This window comes from Zosterops lateralis (genome assembly GCF_965231275.1).
Source record: "Zosterops lateralis genome assembly, chromosome: 3".
NCBI classification, from domain to species: Eukaryota; Metazoa; Chordata; class Aves; order Passeriformes; family Zosteropidae; genus Zosterops; species Zosterops lateralis.
Window position 1 is genome coordinate 59,233,586 of NC_139764.1, and position 24,269 is coordinate 59,257,854.

Here is a 24,269-nt window from a genome sequence, read left to right on the forward strand (position 1 = left end):
TCCTAATCGTCTGCTCTGAACAGCGAAGGGGTGCCTTTGCCACACAGAACAGGTCATTATCAGTGTGGTGCTCTTACCAACAGCTTTCAACAGGGAAAATTATATCCCAGAGAGTCCCTCAAAGCTCCCCAGCATCCACCAGAGAGGATATTCCTTCAAGGCCATAGCATGGAGCCTATTTCTGTTTCTCTGGTCAGGAAACTTTACTTTGGAAAAATGAGAACAGGAACAATTGCCCAGCACTACATTGACCCTTTCTGTGCTTCCAGAGGCTGTTGAACACATCACACCCCCTCACTTTGGACCCTGCCATGGCACAGTACTGAAAATAAGCCATTCTGGCTGCAAGCAAATGTGACACCAGAGCAGTGTGCTTTCACTAATACAGTCCTTCCAGCCTTAACATTTGCCAAGAGCCAACAGGTCCTAAAGAATGTGAACAGCTAAGAAATAATAAGCTGGGGAGATGGAAAGGAAGAAGAGGCCATCACACAATCATATGATGGCTGGAGCTAAGATTTTTGCTTGCAATCAGCTGTGCTCACAACAGATATGAAAGCATGGACAAACTGCTGATAAATCCATCTGGACTGAAACACCATGAGTTCAACTTTGAAAGGCAACCAAACGCACTAAACACCACCTGCTGATACTTCAGTTTGCAGAGAGACATTCATGCTGTTCCACCCAAAGAAAAGCAGTAGAGTTACTATTCAGAAGAGTCTTACAGCTGACTTACGCACTCAATCTTGTTCCTATTTTTGTTAAGCTCATTTTTGCAATTGGTGCTTTGCTGCCTCTGCAACAGGTGGATGTTAGAGAGAAAACCTTCCTTGCTTTCAAGAGCTCCAACTCTGCAAGAGCTGTCTCACAGCAGGCAAGCTGTGAACATGAGCCAAGACACCTGCAGGTCACTGCAGCCTACCAGCAGACTGGGCACAGAGAGGTTACTGAGCAGCTCTTCAAAACTCTCTCCCACTCTCCCTTCATACACTATCAGCTGGAACATCCATGTACCAAAGATATTTCTGAACAGTCCAGAGATGGCTAAATACCTAGGATATTTCTGCATGATTCAATTAATGGCCAACCTGGCACCACACACATGTTCCTCCTCCACCGGGGCCTCCTGTGGAATGCAAGGACATCACTGCAGGTAATGCAGTGACCTGCCAGCCCTTCTGGCTCCAGGGGGCTAACTGCTGACTGACAGGCACCAAACAATGCAAGACAGATAACTGCAGAGAAGGCCACTCCCAGCCACTCTTTCCCTTGAGGCTGATAACAGCAGCAAGAGCTGAACCATTAAGAAAAAGCTCCTCAACAGCTAGCTAAGATCTAAGATGGTCCCAGTGACAGGGAGTGACAACTTGCCAGTGCCTTAGCAGGCAGGAGGGCACAACAGTCCGACTGGGCACTGCCTCACTGATCACTGTAACTCCTGGTTTTGCCTGCAGCCTTGCCTTTACTGGTGTCAGAGGCTTCCAGCCCCTGTTTGGAGGCAAACTTGAATTCATGTCTGCTCTCACTCGCTATTTCCCCAGCGACAGCACTAAATGTACACACCAAGCTCTTTGTGCCCAACCAGAACACCATCTCAGACCTGGGAAGTCATACTCTGGTTTTAGCTGGGAAGGACAAGACAAGAACAGCTTGTGACGAAGGTTAACTTCTTAAAAGCAGGATAAATCGATGTACAAAGCAGCATGGTGAACAAAGTCATCACAGGATAAGAGCTGCCAGAGCGACATGCCAAGTAGCGTATACTGCTGGAAGCATGACAAAAAGGGATCTAGAGTAATGGTAGTTTATGTGCCTGTGAAAAAATTCAACACATTTGTAAGTCTCTTCTATTTAGAATGTAGGCAACAGAAAACCCAGAAGTAAAGGTTTCATCATAATATTTCCTCCAAGCCAAAATACAGTAAGAGCAGTCCTCCCAGGCACTTCCCTAGGTGTCCTGACATTTTGAAATGTCACAGCAGGTGCTATAGAGGGACAGAAACAGCGCCATTGAGCCAGCTTCTGAGGACGGATCCATAGCTTTCTGAGAAGTAAAAATTTGTTTTCAAGTCACTAAACTCCTTAAGTAAATACAGAAAATGACATTGGATAAAGGGATTTACCTTTGATCTGCCTTCATTGCATCAAACAGTGAAACTCCTCTTGACAGAAACAAAGTTAGGCTGTAACCAAGTACTTAATAAATAAACTCACAAAAAAAGACTGACTTTTGTCACTTCAATGTTTTAAAGAGAATAAATTATAAGGCTTCTTGGGTATAAATTCAATCCACTTGATTTTTGTCAAATGCCTGTTGGCAAATTTTAAGTAATCTCTTAAGGTTATTCTCTGTCCCACACTATGAAGCCAATTGTCTTAAAAGATCAGACAGCAAAAGGGAAGAGAAAGAAACCTCAACAGCTTTCCTGAACAAATTCACATGAAGATAAACAGGAATAAATATAACATCTGGATAGGAAACTTAACTTCCAAAGTTTCATGTACAAGCAAGCAACAAGGGCAAAAATACACGTGTTCAAGTGACTGAAATTCTTTTAATGCAAACATTTTGTAACTGAGTGGGCAGGAAGAGTCCAGCTGCTAATAGGTAAGTATACAACACAGAACTTACTCAGCTGCCTTGACTGCAGTTTCCACAAGGATCAAGAACAGCAGCTTCCCTTTAAACCTCATTAGAAATTCCTTCCACTAAGAGCTGAGATACATTTTCACATTCTTGGGAAATGATGCCCTAATATACTAAAACTTCATCTTTTATGACCGTTAATTTTATCCCCAGGAAAACTTTAATATTCATTCAACAGATAGTGAACATACTGAGGGAAGCCAAGGCTTAAATAAATAATAATCAAGCATTATCAATACTTTCTGAACCATTTCTGTCTGTCCACATGCTAAGTTTTTTTAGAGGGACTAAAATTACTTTCAATAAACATTTTCAAAAAAATCAAAATTGTATGAAAATCTACACAGGACTGAAACAAGTATCATGAGCCACTGATACAAAGCCTTTATCTATTGCAAGCAATAGTATCACACAAAGTATTTCAGAGATGTTTCAGAAGCAAAGAGGTTTTCTGTTACCAGTGAACTGAAAGTCCATTCCTGAATTTCTTTCTTGAAAAGCTTAATTTTTTTATTTTAACTTCCACATATTCATGGTCAGTTTGTAACCATTTTTTCTTAAGCCACATTACCCTATGGATTACGTAGCTGTAGTACCCTAACACTTACTCTCTTGGTATATGATAGAGCAAGGAATTATGTACCTCCTCAATCTCCATTTTATTGTGCTAAGCACAAGGTCCTTCTGTTCTTATGAAAATATTCTCCACCTTCCTGTTCAGCCTGTCATTCTTTGCCCACCATGTGCTCTGCTGAACCATGAAAATCCCAGGGAACATGAGAAAACATAACTCCAGTGGGTTTAGAGAGTTTCCATTTCTAATGGAAGTTCTTTGCCTTATCCTGCTGTCTGGAAGACACTGTAGTTTTATGTAGGGCTAACTGAATGTTAAAAGGGCTTTTGGTTCTCTTTTCCGCATTTCATAAAAGTACTCTTGAGCATTTGTCTCTTATGTGGGATGAACAAAAACTGCTAACAATGCAAAATGTCTATCATATTGTAGATTAATTCTTAAAAACTCAAACCTGTTGGGAACAAATGCAGACAATCTAGTTTCAAATTAAGTCCCCACTGTTCCATGTGTCCAATTCAGATCAACACAGATAAGACTATAAATATTTGCTGTTACTTGTGCCCTCTTAAGAATGTAAAAGATCTCCTCTGTTCTCACAGGTATCAAATCAGAATAAAAGTTTCTGTTGTTTGATAGATGGTAAAATTATTATTTGGGAGGACAAAAAGAAAAGGAAAAACAACTGAAGTGCAAAGGAAAAAAAAAGAACGAAACCCTCACATATGTTAATGCACAGCTTTAAAATAAATTAGAAAAATCAGCCAACACCACCATCTACTGGGCAAGACAAGGACAAAAAGTTCATTGCAATAAAGACAATTGTTGCTGCATTCTGACAGTAACTTCAGCAACAAAACAAATCTTGACAGCACAACAGTGATTGTGGACATGCTCAGAAGAAATCTGCAAAAATTTTATTATCCAAAACAAAAGTAAATTGAGTAAATGCTCAATAGTCTTTATGCTTATGAAGTAGCTAAGCTTAAAGTTGCAGAATTCCTCAGCAGTTTGTCAAGAGGGCTGACACCTGGGACTTTTGTGATACGAGAACTACGCTCTGATCTCTCACTAGCAGAATGTTATCATCATTCTTGATGTTAATCAACATTTAGTCACAGTGGTTTCAGCGGGACTCTCAAATAAATCAGAGTTTTCTGGCATTTTACAGCCTTTTTAAAGTGAAGGAATTATCTGTCACCATTGAATTGTCCAACCACATCCTGCTACACGCCAAACTATTTTTACATATTACTTGTTGAATAAGTTATTAAATGCCAGAGCTTGTCCATTCAACCAGACCCCTCTTCCCTGTGTGTGTGATACACTCTTTACATGCCCAATCACATACTACTTTTTCCACAGAACCCCTGCCCCAGGCAAGGGCTGAATAGCATTCAGAAAAATGAGGCAGCTGTTGGTATTTTTATACTCTTTCTTCAAGCACTAAAGCCAGTCTTATTTACTCTACATGGTTTGAAAGCAGAATGATTGTTTATTTTCTTTTTAAAAAAACCCCAATGTACAACAAAGAACACGTATCTAAAAAAGCTTTAGGCACTCCAGCAATTACTGTTACAATGCAGTGTAAAGTAACTCCTGAAACAAAATCTCTGTTCTCAGCCTCTTATAAAAGGGAAAAAAAAAAAAAAATAAAGCCTCTCCTTAGTCGTTCTTCATCCTTCTGAGTACTCTGCTCCCAACTTATTTTAAAGCACTCAGTAAGCACGTGGCCCCTTACACTTTCCTCGTCACAAAATTTTGACTCTTTTAAGAACAGAGAATATTGGGGAAATGTGTTCCTGCACCTGCCAATTCTGCCTCTTCAATGATGAGAAAGGATCCTGCCTGCACACTGCTACTCTGCAAGTATGGCAAAAGACAAACTTAAGTGGGATCACAGGGTATCTAGGGCTCCCTAAATCATAATCAGCAGAAATTAAATTCCTCACCACGAACAAGGGGTAAGGCCAGACTCACTCTCCCTAGAATGATGCTGTCAGCAAGAAAGTCAAGCACTTCCACCAATCTTGGATTGATTTTAAGATGCTTCAGTGACACTGCAATAGACTAATCCTGAAGTAACAAAGAAGAGAGAACAATTTGCATCCAAAAAGAAAGGGGTTTTTTTCCTATCTGGGCAGGCACAAGCAGGAAGGAATTGCTATCAAATTATATCCTTCCAAAAATAAAAATAATAGCAGCATTCTCTCATCATTGCTGAACAAAAAGCTAAGGTACCATCAGAAAACATATCCCTTTAGCAAGAGAGACTGACATTTCCCCAGTATATACCAATACCTCAGTCTTGTCTGCAGTTATGTTTATCTACTTTATTCTTAGACACTCCTCAGGCTCTTCCAAACCCCCCCAACCCACTTCAAGTGCTCAAGAATTATCTCAGTACCAGAGGGCTTCCCACTGATTTCTCTACACTGCAAACTCAGTCTGCCTTATTATCTCCACTTGAGTAGGAAATTGCAGCTAAACAGACTTTCTTAAGGTGACACATAAATCAGCAACAGAGCCAGAAGTCAAGGCCTGCCAAGATGACGCTTATTGATCCAGAAGTTGACCTACAAGGCAACCCTGGCTCCGAATTATTTCGGCCAGAATATTTCTAAATTCAAAATACTAGTATCTCATGGGAAGCCCAAGCTAGCAAACAAATTAAAAAAAAAAAAATAATAAATGGCTACCTGCTAAAAATTTGGTCCCAGTGAGTTGTTTAGCACTGCACAGAAAGGCTGCAGCAGAAACAAGTGAGGTGCTAAGGGTTCCTGTGTGGGATTTACCTGCAGCTATCACAAAACTATTCCTTCTCCTTCCTGAAACCCTCTGCCCAGTTGCTTGCAAGTTTAACAGCATCTACAGCAAATAGCACAGGAGATTTGGTGGTAAAATACCATGTGATCACTTAAGGGAGGACTACTATGAATACACACAAGGGAACCCAAATAAAGATCCAAAGGTAAACCTAAATCTAGAATTTCTTGCCTTTGCAGCTTTAATAATTTCAATAATGAAATTTCCTTTTTTGTCTTTTTTTTTTCTTTCCATAAGATTCACTCATTTTATGACGTTGCAAAGTTTTAACCAGAAATCTATGGCAATGAAGCAGAGCAAGAGCTAATTAATTACATTAGATTGCAATGGAATGAAGCTAATTTCATGTGCAAAGGACCAGGCCACTAGGTAGATCTGCTGGGGCTCACACATGGTCAGAGAAAGTTCCCATCTATTTTGCTTTCTCCTCCTTATGCTTTCCCTGAAGGGAATCCGTCTTCTCTCTGGAGCAGCACCTTCCCAGTGCCAGCAGTGATTTAACCAGGCACCAGTAATTGATGTTTCCCACGGACACCACTCTCATGGACTCTCCCTGTCTCTCCAGATCCAAAGGGCAGCACACGCCACCATGAGAGAACAGAAACAGCTTCGCACTGAAAAAGCACTGGGCGAAGTTATTGCCTGAGACACTACCGATGTTTCCATAACAATGTGAGAAAATGAGTTGTTCTAAAATCGATTCATTATCTCAGGCAAGCTTGAACACAATTGCAGAACAGGCAGGTGGAAGGATGTACTTTACTGCCTTGAGGTGCTGCACCCCTGCCTTCAGAAACACAGCAATTCAAATCACTCTTACCTTCTTTACAGCACTGCAGGAAATACCAAACACCACTGGCCATTATTCCACCATTCAGTGCCACTACTCTGTTTGGTTTCCTACAATATTTGCTACCCAACTTTATTTACAGGTTAATTTCTTCATCATCAAATTTTACTTTTTTTTTCTTTATGCTCAAGTACAATTTGCAAGCTGGAAATAACCAAAATTCTGTCCACGCAGTTTATAACTGCTCACTTTCCAAACACAGCGCTAGAAAAGGCATTAAGAAGTACTTCATAAACTTCTGTCACTTGCAGTAGGAAGTGACTGTAAATTATTACAGCTTTTCCAATTTAATGAGTATATTTAAATCTTGAAGCCATGGTGCTACTGTGTGCACTCAGCACAGAGATTTAAAAAAAAAAAGAAAAAAAAGAGAAAAAAAGAGAAGCATTTCGCATTTACATTCACACCATGCAGAGTAACTGGTAAGCATTGATGTTTTTCAGATGAGCATACATTACTTTGCCTGCCACATGAAGGCATTCTGTAATTTGTAAACTATTTTAAATTCTACTGGAATTCAAGTTTTCTGTTTTACTTAAACATCTTGAAAGAACTAATATACAATGCTAAAATTTTTGTTCACAGTCTTCAGTGCATCATACTGTACAATTTTTAATTCTCCCTGTTCCCTGTGTAATTTGAAATTCTAGCATTTTCCACAACTACTCACTACTTATCTGTCATACAGCATGCTCAAAGCAGTGTTTGAGGAGTGTTAACTATTTTTGCCGAAGATTTTTTTAACAAAATTTGTGTAAGAAAGTATTTGCACAGCCTTCTCCTACTGACAAAACCCTAACAATTAACAGTGCCCAAAGTCATAGGAAAAGAACATTTTCAGCATTTTACTAGTATAGAAACAGATGCAGAATAAGAGACTGTGGCATGGCTGAGAATGGAAGCTTGGTATCTGATTTGGCTCCCTTATTTTGATTAGACCAGGAAGTGAGTGCCCCCTGGTGCAGCCCATCTCACTGAAGTCTGGCAGGCATGAAACTGCCTACAAGACTTCCTAACAAAAACAATTAATCCAAGTATCTATTCCTGATTTACATGTCTTTCTGTGCCATAAGAAAAGCTAGATTTAAGAAATTATAAGAAAACACTGAGAAAAGTTATTTTTAAATGTTTCAAAAACATTTTGCTCTACTTACAATAGTGTTTACCAACTTTTTGTTATTCAGGAACTCATACTGACAAAAATGAAGTGGTTCTAAAAAGAATGGTTGGTCATATGTATTTGCCTGACAACCCCAGGCTGGATTTTAATAAAGCACACAAGAAAAGAGATTTCTTAAAACATGCATACGTTAAAATAAGCATGACACTTTATCATGCAAGAAGTAAAGACAAGCAAATGTTACATGATTTATACAACTAAAAATAAAGACTTCAATTCGGTAACTCCCTAAAATGTCTATATTAAAAAGCAGCATTACAATATTTTGTTATAGGCCTAACTTAATGTTAATATGCGGATACAATACAGTTTACCAAATCTGACTGTTCAATTTCCCCTATCATTTTAGCAAGAGAAAAAACTAAATGTGAGAATTTAAACAACACATTGTCTACAATGGATATTTAAGTTATTGCTTATTATTTGTTATAAAATGCCTCAGACATTCTAATCTATTATCAAGATGTAAAAATAGAACATTTGTGTTTAAGTATCCTACTACTACGGTGTTTTCACCAGATTTTTCAAGTGCATTTCAATGTAAATACCTGACAATGGCTTCATACCTTTAATGGAACAAGTCTATTACAATTTTTAAAAGACACACACAGGCTTACAATAAGTAACTGCTATGTAAGGTCATTTTCTTTAGGTTCAGGACACAGTAGTAAAATACTCTGATCAAGAGAGTTCAGGTAAATAATCCTCATTAACCTATTCTGAGAATTCCACAAAGAGTATAAAACATCTTCCATGATCACATTTACAATTTCAAATGATTAGTCACCCTTTTAACAATCACTGTTTAGAAGCAGTCCTGAAATGAGTTGTCACAATTATTATAAAAGCTTAAAAGTCCTTACTATTTTAACAGCTCAAATTGTTTTTGTATCTGTGTGAACACCTAGTCTCTCACTGAATCCTGATGTCCCCCAGTACAGTGACCTTCTTGGGCTAATTTTGCATTGTTAAAAAATATTCTTCCTTCAGCCAGATTTAAAATGGCTCAATTTCATCCTTTCAGCCCTTGCTTTTGTATTTAACAAAATGCAAACAAGCAAACAAATAATAACCAAAGAGGGGTTAAAATAATAACCCAAAATCCAAAAAGGTTATAATAACCAAATAACCCAAAAAGGAGCTGCCTGACCAATACTCTGTATATTTCACCATTCTGGGTAGACTACTATTCCATCTCTGAATCCACCTCCCCTAATGCTTGGACCAAAGAAAGAATCTCTGTCCAAAAAATCAAATATGTTTGTTTCCATATTAAAATAAATAAATTTTAAAAAATCCAAAGTGCAGCCCTAAAATTAAGCTCATGTTTTCCTGAAAAGGACATAGCTAAGAGTCTTCTACATGATTTCTTGGAGGTTACCCTAAGCTACCTCCCAGTTCCTTTCCCTCACTTTACATGGAAACTTTCCCATTCTTCTACTCATTAGTGACTCAAACTTTGCTTTAGTTTTGTTCAATACAGGGTAACCATAACTGAAAAAAAGCACAAACCAGCGATTTATATGAGATTATTATATTTTCCTGCACTGTTCCCTTTTGTATTGCCCAAGTATTGCAGTATTACGGTTCCCTTCAACACAATGTTCCATATTAAAATGGAAAGAAATTTTAAAAGCCTGGACTTAAAAACACAGAACTGCTCAGGAATGAAGAAGCTCATCACAGCCTTGGTTTTCATCACTAACATGAGATTATGAAGTTTGAAGTCCTGAAAGAAGCCAGAGAAACAAATAATGAAGCACTGGACTTCAGAAGAGGCATGTTGGCTTGTTCAGAGATGTGCTTGGCAGGATCATACAGGAGACTGTTTTAAAGGGTAAACAGGTCCAGGAAATCTGTCTCTCTCTCCAAGGACTTCACATCAGGAGAATGAGGCATGTCAATGTGCAAGAAATTAAGCAAATGTGGATGAAGGCCAACATGAATTAACCAGGGACTCCTGACTTAGTTTAAAAAGGAAAAGGAGGTAAGCAGAATGCAGAAAAGAAAACTTCATAGACAAGGTATATAGTGATATTGCTATAGTGTATAGCCATGGCATTAAGAAATCCAAAACTCAGCCAGAGAATAAACTACCAAAGGCAACAAGAAAGGCTTCTCTATGAGTACAGGCAGGAAAAGCAAACTATGAAACTGAAGGGAATGGCTGATGAACTGAAGGGCAGGCTTGCTGTTCAGACAAACCTTAATAAGCTGAACAAGATGGGCTAACAAGATGCTATGAAGGCCCACCAAGGCAGGTCCTAGGCCCTGCACCTGTCACAGAGTATCTACACACACTAGTTCACACCAGGGGCTGACTGACTGAGAGCAGAACACCTGTGAGCTGAACATGAGGCAGCAACCTGCCCCGGCAGCAAAGGTGGCAGGAGCACCCCAGGCTGCCTGAGCAAGAGCGCAGCCAGCAGCACAGGGGAAGACATCATTCTCCTCCAGTGAATACTGATGAGGCCATATGCAGGCCACTGTAGAAACCAGCCTTTCTTCTACTACTCACATACTGCAGCAAGTCCACCAAAGCAGGTAGGGCTGTGGCAGATGACATGAAATAAGCTGAGTGAATCCATTTGCTCAGTCTTAAGATTTTACTGCTGTCTTCCAGCAGTTAATGGGAGGATATAGAGGGGATGGCGCCAGGTTCTTCTCAGATGTGCACAGAAGAAGGACAAGAGGCAGCAAGCATAAGCTACAAAAGCACAAATTCCCACAAAGTAGCCATAAAAGGAAAAAAATACTATGAGTGTAGACAAAAGCTGGAACAAGCTGCCCAGAGAGACTGTGGTATCTCCAGCCCTGCAGATAACCAAATCCTGAGCAACCTGATCTAAGCCGCCCTGAGGTCTGGGGTACTCAGTCTGGGTGGCAAAGAAAATTATTCTGCAAATTTATTTTACTGTTCTGTGACTAAAAGCAAAAATTCAAACAAACAAACAAGCAAACAACCTAAACACCAACACAAAAACACATTCACAACATGCATGTCCCAAATTTCAAACATTTTTTAAATTTCCACCTCAACAACAGAAATCCTATTAGGCACCAAAAGATAAAAAGTTGCTTTAAATGTCACACATTTTCTTGTGAGATTCCTTTCAAAAAATAAACCATGAACAAAATACATTAGTTTGAATTATATGAAAATACTGACTTTAATCAAGAGGAAATAGGTACAAGACAGTGTCTAATATCAAAATTGCAAGCACAGCAAAGGATACCTTCTGGTGACAGTAAAAAGTATGAGATAAATAAAAAGAAACTGAAAACAAAAGAGTTATGATTTACTTCAGAAAACAAAACCGGTGTGAAAAATGTAAGCAAAATTACTACTCCAATATAATTCAAATTTCTAAACTGCAACCCGCTCAGAAGCACACACTTTTTTCATCTTTCTAGGCACCCACATGACAAAAGCACAGCAAAAATAAACTACTTTTAGAAATAAAAAGACCTAAGAATGTAAGATCGTGAGAGTCAATGACAGCATGAAAATTCTTAGTGATACAGTAATATAATGCTCTAAGTGGACTGCATTTTCACACTTTTGAGATTTCTTCAGGATTTTGTGCATTTGATTAATTCTGTCTGTATAGTGAGGCAGTGCTAATTTATGCCTTCCTACGGGGATGACGGCTGTCTGAGCCAGCACCATAAACTGAATCAAGAAACTCCAGAACTAAAACCTAACAGGCTACAGTCTCTTAACTCAGAACTGCAGATTCATGTTTTATTCATAAAAGCAGATACCTACACACCAGCTTTTCAAATGCTTTCTTTTGTCATTTAACATTTTTATTTCAGTTATTGAAAAAAGTACATATCTTACCTTTAGGTCACTTCCTGGCAAAGTACCTATGCCATCCTTCCAGTCCATTGCACTAAATACATCAAACTCCTGACCATTTCCACTAGAGGCAGATTCATTCATGATGCATGTACTACAAAAAAAAACAAATCAAAAAAAAGTTACCTGAAAATTCTGTAAGTGGATTAATGCTTATATCACCAGATACTTCTTCTAATGCATTTTACAGATTTGTATCAAATGCTTCCCTCTGCACACTGGCAACGTGGACAACTGATGACAAGGATACTATACGTGATGTACGTAATATATGTGATGTAATAAAAGTAGGGGAAAATCTTTCTAAAACTTTGAAAATAATACCTGTTTCACACACTAGGAGGCAATGGGGCTGTACAGGAGAGAAAAGAAAAATTTCAAACTGCAAATAAATTGACATGAGGAAAACATGTCAAGTACACTTAAAAACATCTGTTTTAAGAAAGGCAAGGCATAAATGCATGCCTTTAATAAATACATTAAGCACTGATTAACAGAACTGCATTTCCTTAATATTGGATAGCATGCTGATGCGAATGCTTTACCCAAGTCCAAATTAAAATTTCAAAATTAATTTGAAACTGTCAGTTTCCTGTCCAACTCGGGACACTTGAATATTCTTTATCTGTTTCCCTACAGTTTCAGTAAATTTTGAATTGCATTTGTTAAAACTTATTTCCATGTACATATATATATATATATATATATATATATATATATATATATATATACACACCAGAGAAACGGACTGCTTTGCAAGACTTGACTTTACTGGATTCCTCTGTTTCAGAACAGTGAATGCAGAGCAGATAATATTTATCTTCAGAAATAGTGCATCTGGACATCCCTTTATGTGATAAAAAATTTGAACGAGCAACAGCAGTACATTGCACTTGACCCCTGGCTTCAGCTCACCACTTGTCAGTGCCACAAACACACCATCAGTGGCACTGAACTGCAAGTGTTTCTAGCAGTCAGTTGTGAGGGCCACCAACTTTTTCCTTTCCACTTCTCACAAACCCAGCAATCCTTAAATCTGTGGCCTGGCACCTAACTTACTATTTGTTCAATGTGGAATCTGACTTATTAATTTTGTTCCTGAAGAACGGCTGCACTATTTCTAGCAGCTGAAATAATCTGTGGCAAAAACTAGCTGTCATTGTTTGTGAACTATTAGCAAAACCTCACCACTTTTGAAATTTGCACTTTCTGAACTTTTTGGAATGTAAACTCTGAACTTTTAAATGAACACTTTCTAAGGCTCGTACCCCCATCTGGAGACTGCAAACTTTTGCTGAAACTATCAGTATTTGAAATTCAAATAGACAAAGAATTTCCTCAAAGTTTAACCTTGTTTTCTAAAATCTAATTTCTAACTTAGGTCCCACTCTGAATCTGCAAATAATCTCTGGAGATCTTGACTTTTCACAAAAAAACCCACCCCAACAAAACAAAATAAAAACAACAAACAACCCAAAAGGTGTTATTTGTTCACTCCAATAACAGAAAAAGATGCAAACCAAGCAGAAGTAAACTCAGGTCATCTAGAAGCTTTTTATTCAAAGGTTCAGGAGAAAAACACTTAGTTAACTTAGATGCATGAAAAACAATAGAATTTACATTGCATTCATCAGAAAAATAGTCTCAATCGCTGTAATATCATCACTACAGACACATACTAGTCTGGTTTGGGGTACACAATGTCCCTTTCATTTCTTCTTGGTTTTCTCTTCATTTCTGCAGAAGTCTTTAAAATCCTGAGCAACAGCTTACTCCATGAGCTCTTTCATTACACTACAGCAACTACACAGTTATCAAAAAGATAACAGGAGCTGGACCTCAGTCAGTGTCCACTTGTAAGAGTAAAGCTTTTGCATTCCCCTTGATTTCATATGGTATGCAGGGTTCACAGAGAGCTCTTTGAGAAAACTTCATGTTTTTCACATGACAAGTTTTAAGTAAGAAGAACCAAATGATTCAATGTGTCTTCCTCATCTTTAGGTAACTCTCTGCGAGAAAGTATTGAAAACCATAACAAACAATGTACAAAAATTCATTTTACAAAACATCAATAAATCTAAACAAATTCATTGCAGACTGAGAAATTCCCCAGAGCCATAGATTTCATCTTTTAAAATCACTCCCAAGCAAAATCCACCATCCTACCTCAGGGCAAGCTCCTGCAACACAACTTGAGATCTCTGCTTGATCTGAGTACCAAGTACCACTGTAAACCAGTTCAAGCAGGCTTGACCAAACTGAACTGCAGCACAGCGGCAGAAGCACAGGCCTTCCCTCAAAAACAGAGGACCCAAGCTTCTAAGAAGTCGCTTAGAAAAAAATGGGACCTCTCCAGGCACCTGTGAAGTTTTAAGGACACAAAACATGCTGGTTCAAGCACATTGGTGGAACAAGCTCCCCAGGATTAGCCTGGCTAAGCAAACACAAAGCTGTGTTCTGCATTAACTGAAGTCTCTAAGTAATCTTAAATTATCATTCTATTTAGAGGACACTTCACTCAGCCCCCCTGTGCTTTATTACAGGAAACATGCTCCAACGATTTCTGCAGAAGGTATGACAGAAGTCAGCAAAAGACCTGGAAGGCTGTGGAGAAATTCTTCCTCTCAGCAGCTGCTGTACCACAGAGCAAGGAGGATCGGACAGCACAGCTGCTCCATCAGATGCAGTCATCTCCCATAGTGCCACTTTCATTACAGACACAAAAATTATATGGAGGGTGGGACACTAAGAGTCTAGCCTACTTGGGCAAGGAGTAAACCATGAAAGGTGATGAAAAATTGGTAACAGAAATGTTCAGGGCATACTTGTCTCAAGAAAACATACAAATTCTGACTTAATTGCAAGTAAAAAACTTTCCTCAGGTAACAAACAGCAATAATGATACACTCTGAAGATGTCTAAAGACGTTCATTATTGCTTTTCTTTTGCAATTAACTCAAAGTCAAAGGCACAATCCGTATACCTTTCACATTCTGCAGCCTTCAGAAGTGTTCTTGTTGGGAATGAAAAGGTCACAGGGCAATGAGGATAGAAATTAACTTACAAAAAGGAATCACTTTTAACAAAATATCTGTTTCCAGCTTTGCTGAGTTTGAACAGATGAAAGATAGGCTTATATCCCTCTCCTAATGACAGTAAGAAACAAGATACAGACAAATAAAATTGTTATAGCACTGAGGTACTAAAAAAGGAAGAACTCATTGCAATGGTTACATCTAAATCTCAGAACAAAGAAAACTAAAGAATGTCTTATCTACTCCTCTAAAGCTCTGATGTACTTCTTTGAACTAGTTTAACTCCTTCTATAATGATTTCATCTAGTATCATTTCTGCTGCTCTACTGCCACAGAAGTAGTAAAAATACTAGATGAATAAGGGGCCTGTCAGTGAATGCCATCTGATGTGAAGGAAAGTACATAATAGTAAGAACTTGGAGCAGTCATCTTCCAAAAGCATCTCCAAAATCTACCTTTAGGGATGTACTGTCTCAGTCCTCATGGTCATAAGAGAAGCGTGCTGCATATTAATATTTCAACATTATCTTTGTTTCAGACAAATGCAATAAAGTCATTAAAATAAACAAGCATATTAAATAAGATTAAGAGACATCCTTTAGGAAAACCTTCATTTTTACCAACAGGTTCAACAATAAATGAGTACCTCACAGAGGAGATACTTACTGAGAATAACAGCACTAAAAATTAGATAGTTTCATCTGGTGAGAGACTGTCTAAAGATATAAAGCAAAGAAGCACGACAGAATATGCCAAATAGACTTACAAATTCAAATTCACTTACATAGTGAATACATCAGAAAGTAGTAAAAGGTGTCTTTCTTCCAGTCAGTGCTTTGAAAAACCACCCGACCCCTACCCAAATTTTTAACATCTAAGATGCTGTCTGTGAAATGCCTGTATGATTTCCAACCAGGGGGGTCAACTCAGTACTGGGCAGCAGAGACAGAGTTCAGCAGTAAAGCCACCAGTCATCATTGCCAGACTGGCACAACATGTCTGCAGTAGTTTGTAATTTCTTCTTACGCATCTCTGTGTATTTTTGTGTGTACTTTTGAGGACTTCTGTAGCTGCCATGAGAAGACAGCCTAGCAGATTTGCCCCCATACTGATCCACTCTCCAGCTGACAGCTCCTATGAGGAGACCTAAAACTGGGAACACAGACCCAGGGGAGGTCACAGCAAGTGACACTAAGGAATAGTTCCAAGCGAAAAAGAAATCCCAAGAGAGAAAATATTCTTCTGCAGGCAAGCCATGGTCCCTCTTCCCCACTGGACTGGGTGACACCAGCATTTGATGGGCATTCAGAAGCAAAGGCAACAGGTTAGAGTTTTTGTCCTAATATTGTATACTTTTACTTTGGACATCTCCAAGGCTGCCTGGTGCAGCATCCACAAGTTCAAAGGACACAGTTTCCCAGTAAATACAGAAAATAAAGTGGATCTGAAAGGAAGAACTCAGTGTGCCAGAACTGCAAATACACCAACTTCTAGACAGCAGGGACAAGTGGATACTCAGTTTAGTTTCATTTAACATGTAAGAATGTGAATATTACCAGCACTGACTTGTTACACTCCCACAGCCACATGAAGCAGAATTACCCCTCGCAGTGTAATCTGTCTGATATTTGACACCAGTACTAAGTTTGAGCTTCATGACAGCAAAAGCAAAGCGGATTGACTGTAAACCCACTGGGGTGAGCCCTGCTTCTCTCTTCACAGTCCTCTCTTTGAGTTGAGCACACCTCACACTTGACTCTTACTCAGCCTTCATATTTTTGCACCAGACTCTTCACTTACAGAAAAACAACCACAACAGGAACAGTGCAGGAAATGGTAAAATTCTTTGATGCTACCCACCACATTTTAATGTGTTTTTTCCTTGTACCTGTTTAAAGGTTAAATTATTTTAATATTTCATTAAAATAAGTATTTTCAGGCACACATTTTCCTCAAAAATTTCATTTTTCATTCCTTGGAAACTACTAGCTCTGCCATGTTTCTATTCTCTGCGTTGAAAAGTTGTTCGAGTAAATTTCACTACTTTGCCTGTTGCTCATGAAGTTTATTACAAGCAAGGTATTTTAATGATAAGATACATAGTTTTTTTTTATGTACTCACAAAAGGGACACAGCTTAAAATTCTTTGCCATCCAAAGGTTGCAAGAGAAAAAGGACCAGAGTTCCTATTGATGATGTCCCCTTAAGCATTATTTACTTTTATCTGTTGCTATTCTTCTGACTACTAGATGCTCCACGGCTACTGTGTATGTTTGTTCCTGCTTCTCAATATTTTGGCTTTCTACCTTTTCCCCCTACAGAAGAATCTAGCCACAAAAGCATTAAAATACTATGGAGCCTGGGTCTGTAGCAGTGCTTAAAGGAGGTTTGTTCCTGATCCGAATCTGGTCTCTGCCAGCAAGGTAACAGAGTTATTGCTGTACCATTGCTAGAGACTGGGTAACAATTACACACAGCCTTCATCTACAGCCTCATTTTCAAATATCCACAAAACACTGCAACAATAGTTACCCAATGCCAAAGCTATTTTGTCATCTAATGAAACTTACCACCGACAGCCTTTCCTTGTTTATAACAGCCTGTACCTCACACTAGAGAAGTACTTCCTCTGCAAAGCTTTTATGGTCCTCTTATTTCTGTTATTGTCTGTGGAGGCCTGAGGAAAGATTTAACCTACTCAGATAGTAAGAGTTGCACACAACAACTTTGAAATCCTGTCATTTAAATTCCCTTAATTGCTCAGGTTCAAGCAAAAACCAATCACAGCAAGTTACAAAAAACTTCTCTGTTTATTTGTTCCTTCTTCCTTCCCCTATGCAGACACCACCAGCACCTAATCTTCACACCTCCTCTTTCAAATTGTTATTTCCTACCCAAAGTTAAGTCAGTATACATCTGAGCATCCCTTTTGTGTGACTCATGCCCTCCTCTTCCTCATCTGCCAGTTATTACCAGCTCCCATAAGCTCTGCTGTTCATGAACCATTAGTTCACCTTTTCTAGCTCCTAAACACACGCAGCAGGTTACTGCATTTATAGACTTTCTTTCCTCCCCCATTCATAAAGAGCTGCTACATCTCCCATTGTGATGAGCAGTCCTACAACTGGAGCATTAATAAGCTATGACTACAGACATGCTATCACTTTCTTCAGAAAGCCTCACGCCAGCTCATCACTGATTCCTCACACCCATCACCCACAATCCATCACACTCTTTACCATTAGTATTAAAAAACAGATGAGAGCAAATTGAACAGCCCACAAAAAACTCAACCATCTCTCTTCACAGGTGATGCCAAATAAAACTCAACAAGTTAGAGGAAAAGAAGTCACCACAAAAGTTATTGAAACTTTTAAAATAATAATCTAAAAAAAAAGTCAGTAAACTGAAGGTGAAACATACACCACAAACTAAACCAGAGTTTATTACAATTGCCCAACTAACAACAAGCACCATCCAAGACAATTGCTCCAGCCACCTCCACTATAGTGAGCACCAGTTCATGGGACCAACTGGAGCCCAGCCGAAACTGCTGAGGTCTCACTGGGAAATAACACCTACCCAGCACCACCCAGATAAAAGGGGAAAGCTCTGCTGCCTTCAGCCACTGCTTTCAGGGAGTTTCTCTCTTACAGATGTTCATTGTATAGACTTCTGAGAACGAGATAACTTTCTTTGTAAAAAACACCGGTTCCTGAAGAGCTTTAAGATTCGCACTAAGAAAACTGTGTCACAATTCTGAGCACAGACTATTTCCTAAAACGACACAGGCCGAACTTTTTATATATCATGAGCTTTATTTATGCTCACCACCTGATTTTTAGCACCCACGACTGAGCATCCATTCATGAGTAGAAACAGCAAAAAAAAAAAAAAAAAAAAAAAAAAAAAAAAAAAAAAAAAATCGGTCCGGTGCCACTCAACTACAGGGAAGAAATACGGAAAATAGAACAAAACTAAAAACGCAACTCCCGCTGCCTTTCTCTGTGAAGCTTTCACACCGCGCTGCTGAAGCGCAGGTAATTAAAATACACATGAAAGAGGCCGTGAGCCCCACGCCCCGGGGGATGCCGCCGCATCTCCTCCAGGCCCCCCTAAGGCAGGCAGCGCTCCCCAAGCCCCAAACCCCGGGGGGCTCCGGCCGCGCTCTGGCGTGGGACAAGGGCGCGCCCCCCGCCGCTCCCGCCCGCTCATCCCGTGCTCCATCCCTGTTCCCTCCCGTACCGCTCCCGCCCGCTCATCCCTGTTCCCGGCGCGGCGCGGCCGGAACGCTGCGGGGAGGGAGAGGGCGAGGGAGGCCCGGCGGGCGCGGCCGCCGCTCCCCGGCGCCGGCAGCCCGCGGCCTACCAGCAGAGGTCCCTCCTTGGCCAGTTTTTGCGCCGTGTTTTTTGCTGCACTTGAAACTTTCTGGAGAGAAAACCCGGGCTCAGGTCCGCGTCTTCCCCAGGCTCGGGCAGAGGCGCCGAGACAAAAGCGGCCGCCCGGCTGCTCGGGAGGAGCGCTCGGGGAAAGCGGCTCTCGAGTCTCGCCGTTCCCCTCCCGAATTTGCCTTTTTTTCCCTTCGCCCCCGCCCCGGGCAATTAAAGCGAGCGGGGGAAGAGTGCCCCCCTGGCCCGGCGAGGGGGCGGCCGCGGGGGCGAGCGCGGTGCGAGCGGGGCTGGGAGAGGAACTGGGTGTTAAGTGTTCCTGAGGAAGTTGCACAACGAGAGAGGGACTCTGCTTGTTTACCGGGTCCCTCGCTTTTTTTTTTTTTTTTTTCTTCCCACCCCCCTCTTTCGCCTCCCCCCTCCCCTCCCCGGGACCGGGATCCGGGAAAAGGAGGTTGCCTCGGAGTGGAAAGGAAAAAAAAAAAAATTAAAAAAATGTTACCTTCTCCTCCCTCCTCCCCTCCCCCAGCGCGGAGGAGACGGAGGGGGAGGAGGGGGGCTCGCTCTCTATTTTCCCTGGGGTCTGCGGGGGCTCTCTGCCGGGCTCTGGCACAGCGGCTCTCCGGGCATCCCTGGGCGGAGCGGAGCGGAGCGGTCCCCCCTGGCCGTGCCGCGGGAGGGGCCGGCACACGCCGCCTCCCCGGAGGGCTCGCCCCCGCCCGGCCCCGCGCTGCAACTTTTTCTCTCACGCTCTGGCGTGCGCCCGCTCCGACGGGGAGGGGGGAGAGCACGGGGGTGGGGAGCGGGCCCGACACGGCGCCCCCCGCCCGCCCCGGGCCCGCAGCCCCTCGGCAGCCCCTGGGCAGCCCCGGCCGCTCCGCGGGAGAGAGAGAGAGCGCCTTCCCGTCGGCCGCCGCTCCCAACCCCCCCGAAAAAAAAAAAAAATCGCTTTCCGCCGCCCCCCCCCCACCCCCCCGAAAAAAACACCGCCCCACAGGCGCTAGCGAGAACAAGTGTGCCTATATCCTGTTGTTGTATGCACCGGCTGCCGCGGAGACGGGGAGGGAGAGACGGGCGTGTGCGCGGGGGCCGCTCCCCCACCCCGGCCGCACTTGAGGCGAGAGCGCGCAACTTATCACAGAAAAGCCGCGTCCTATTCCCCGCCGGCCCCCCCCGCCCGCAGAACGCGCACTCACGTGTGTGTGCGCTCGCAGCCCCCGGGCACCCCCGGGCGGTGACAGGAGCCGGCCCCGCCGCCGCACGCCGCCCGGAGCGGGCAGGGGCCGATCCCCGCCGCCTCACATGTCTGCTGCCGCAGCGAGCGCGGCGCACGCACCGCACAGAGGCAGGAACTGAGCACTCGAGCAAAAGACTTTTTTTTTTTTTTTTTTTCGTCTCTTAAAAAAAAAAAAAAATTTGCTACGAGCTTGCCTTTTTTTTTTTTTTTGTATGTGTATGTGTGTGTGTGTGCAAACTTTCCCCAAAATGGCGGAAATTGGGAGATGATTATATTTTAAATATCTCTCGCACACAATCACACAAAGTGCAGGAGCGACGGAAAATACAAACTCTCCGCTGCGCGCCGGCAGAGGCCTTCGCACACGGGCACCCACGGCACATTCAACCGGTATATCCCGGCAGCCGCCGCCGCTCGCCGCTTCTTTCCCACCGAAAAACCCTTTTCCGCACCCCTCTCGGCTGCGCATTGCCCCCCGGCAGCCCGCACTTCTCCCCGTCCTTCAGGCTGTGCGAACAAAGAGCCGGGGCTGCGGCGGGGGGGCTCGGGTGGCAGCGAGCCCCCTCCCTCTCTCCTCTCTCCCTCCTCTCCCCTCCCGGCTCCGCTCGCTCCCGCCCGGCGCTCACACACCCCCGGCCCCCCCATCGCCCGGCCGCGGCACCCGCATCACATTGTTCCAACAGCGCGGCGGTGCCCCGTAAGTGTCATTAAATGGAGCCAACTGACAAGCTCATTGGTGGGGCAAGTCTGCAAAATGTCTCTCCCCTTCCCTTCCCCCTCCCGTCGGAACACACTCCCCCCCCCCCCCCCCCAAAAAAAAAGGCCCCCCCAAAGACATTTCCCCGGCTGCCTCCCCCGTGTATATATATATGTACATACACATACGTGCGTGCGTGCCTGTGTATGTATATAAATACACAGCGCATATATATATACATGTACTCCCTTCATGTGTTTGGGAAGAGAAAAAGAAATACCAGGCACCTCTCTCTTTCTTTTGTTCCTCTTTCACACTCGTACACTTGTGATTTAGTGAGATCCCCGGTGCCCCGGCCGCTCCCCAGCCACTTGCGAGTCACTTGCCCACTTTACCCGGCATTAACTTCCATCCTTTCTGCTCGAGGTGGTCGGGGAGAAGCCCCCTCCCCTTCCCCAGATACGTTTCGTAAGGGAGGGAGAGGAGGTGCGTCTCTGCCTTTATCTCTCGCGCTCTCTCTAACTTTCATCCTCACCTAGGGGGGAAATTAAAACCCGCCACCGGCCTTTGCCATCGCGGCTCCCTAACCAGGCTTGCGGATCAGCTCGGAACCCGCCGCTCCTTACCCCCCCAAATTCTCTCTTTCTCCGTCTCTCGAGTAGTCCTGACAAATATGGTCCAGGCTGCGGGCACAGTGAGCATGCGCCCGCGGAGCCAGGGCTGGGGAAAGGGGAAACTGCCGCCGCCGCCGCCGCCGCGGCTCCTCTTCCTCCGGCCCGCTCCCGCCGCCCGCAGCCCCGGGCATCGCCCTGCCCCGAGCGCCCGCCGCCGGGGGCTCCGCCGGGCCGCATCCTCCCCCGATTTACTGCCGACGCCGGAGGAATAATAAGGAGACTTGTGCGGCAGCCGCGCGCTATTTTTGGGCGCTTTCAAAAATAACGCCCCGCCGCTTTTCGGGGAGGGGCAGGGCCGGCCGCGGGGTCCCGCCAGGTGCCGCTGAGGTGGCGGGGTGGGACCGGGGAGAGCCCGGCTGCGGCTCCTGGCCCCATCTCCGCGCAGAGCAGACCTGGGGCAGGGGCAGAACGGCTGGGCAGCAGTGGGGAAAGTGCGGGTCCTGCGGGACCGGCCGGGCATCCCCCGGGTGATGGGCCGAGGGCTCCTGTGCGCTCCCGGAACACGGGCTCGTTCGCTATGGACACATCCCTGCGGTGGGCCTCACCTCGGTTACAACCCAGCCAGCTCACAAAGTAAAAGTAGCCTCAGATGTGCCACCTGCTTGAATACCCGCCATCGGTGCCCTGTATTCCCAAAGACAAATGTCATCGCCATTTATTTTCTGTCCCTGGTTCAGAAAACACTGAAAACTTGTTATTCCATGTTATTCCATGGGTTTGCCCAGGATGGACTTCACCTGCAAGGACATCTGCCAGCAAAAGAACATTAGACAGCATAGACCTGTATGAGGCCTAAGGGTACTGGGAAAGGGGAGGATGGAGGATTGTGATCAGATGCAAATATGATACTTTAAAAACTGTCTATACATATATATATATGTAGTTTGAGGCAAAGTATAAAACAACAGAGAATACAATCTTAATTATACTAATCCTAAATTTTTTCAGACCACGCAGCATCTCTCTAAAGTCATTCTGTCCTAAAGGTAAAGACTGACAAAGTAAATTCTGAATTTTTGATAGTTTGGCATATTATTATCTATCTCTTGAAACAACTCTAAAATCTCAATACATTTTTTGTTAATCCCAGTAATGATCAATGACCAAGCTTTGTCTTGCTTTTATATATGCTCCCTCTCTTCTACAAGTCTACTTCCAACTTTGGCCCAAATTACTAGAACAGAAATAATAATAAATACTAATAGGCAGCCAGTAATAAGTATCAGCTGAATATCAATAGAAATAAATACAAATGACAAGACTAAGTACAACCTTTTAGATATGGAGGCATCCTTTATTACCGTAGGATCCCCATGATGGGAATGGCATTGCACTGGACACAGGATAGAGATGGTCCATTTCTGACAGGACTTCCTAGCCTCAGCTTCTGTTCACTAGAGTATTTACTTCAGAATGTGTGTTAAAATATTTAAGAACCAAACTTGACAACTCTGCTCCCTTAAACTATGCCCATGTTTAGACAGTTCAATCAGGCTTTTACCATACTATCTTGACAGTTTCTGTCTATTTAAATGATTTTTTTTTTCACAGCAGTAAAATGGGGCTCACAAATAAGTATTTGCAGGATTGATGCCTAAGCAAAATACATTGTAGTTGTTTTATGATGAGCAATGATGAGGCTTCTCACACCCCTTCAGCTCAAATGGCATTGCATATAAGCTGCAGTTTTCATCAATAAACATATGTTCATTAGAAACTAATTACAGAAAACAGTATTAACCTAATTGTAATAATTAGTGATAACATATATTTTAACTCTTCTAAAACACAGATGCAAAAAAGAAAATTCCTACTTTCTACCAGTGAACTTTTAGTTGAGGAAATTTATGTGTTAGAAACAAAGAATAAACTGTAACTGAAGTAATTCGGCACTTTTAAAAAAATTATTTCTCAATGTTCTCAGTGTTCAATGTTGTTGAAATGTTTTAAGTCAGACAGTTGCCAAAGAACTAGATTATTCTATTGTAGCATTAAATTAGCTGGGCTCTGCAGAAGATACTCAAAGAATGGTGCAATTTGGTGTTATTTCAAACTCTTTAGGATGCTTGACCTGTACTGATTATTCTCCAGATGATATTGACGTTTTGGGGGATGGTATAACATACCCTGTTAAGAAAATACATTTCTAAGAGTACAACTGAACTAGTTATCTGCCATTATTTTATTTATGCTAGAAAGACTTTGTCTCTTTCCTCTGAAAAATTTAAAGGAAAAATAGTAATATATGTGACAATGATATAGGAGTGTAGCCCTTTACAGAGAAAGATGACACAGGTGG

At 42.4% G+C, this 24,269-nt stretch overlaps 1 protein-coding gene across 6 annotated transcripts in view; it reads right to left on the reverse strand.

Moving 5' to 3' along the window:
* L3MBTL3 (L3MBTL histone methyl-lysine binding protein 3) overlaps positions 1 to 22,073 on the reverse strand; it is a 79,093-nt gene extending 57,020 nt beyond the window's left edge. For 2 of the 6 annotated variants that reach the window (XM_083855996.1, XM_083855992.1), the window contains exons 1-2: positions 19,865 to 19,979; positions 11,922 to 12,033 (exon numbers count right to left, since the gene is read on the reverse strand). In XM_083855996.1, the coding sequence (XP_083712122.1) occupies positions 11,922 to 12,023 (102 nt within the window). In that variant the 5' untranslated portion in view covers positions 12,024 to 12,033; positions 19,865 to 19,979. The other 4 variants (XM_083855997.1, XM_083855995.1, XM_083855994.1 and 1 more) reach the window with 4 other exon arrangements.
* Positions 22,074 to 24,269: the final 2,196 nt, after the last annotated feature.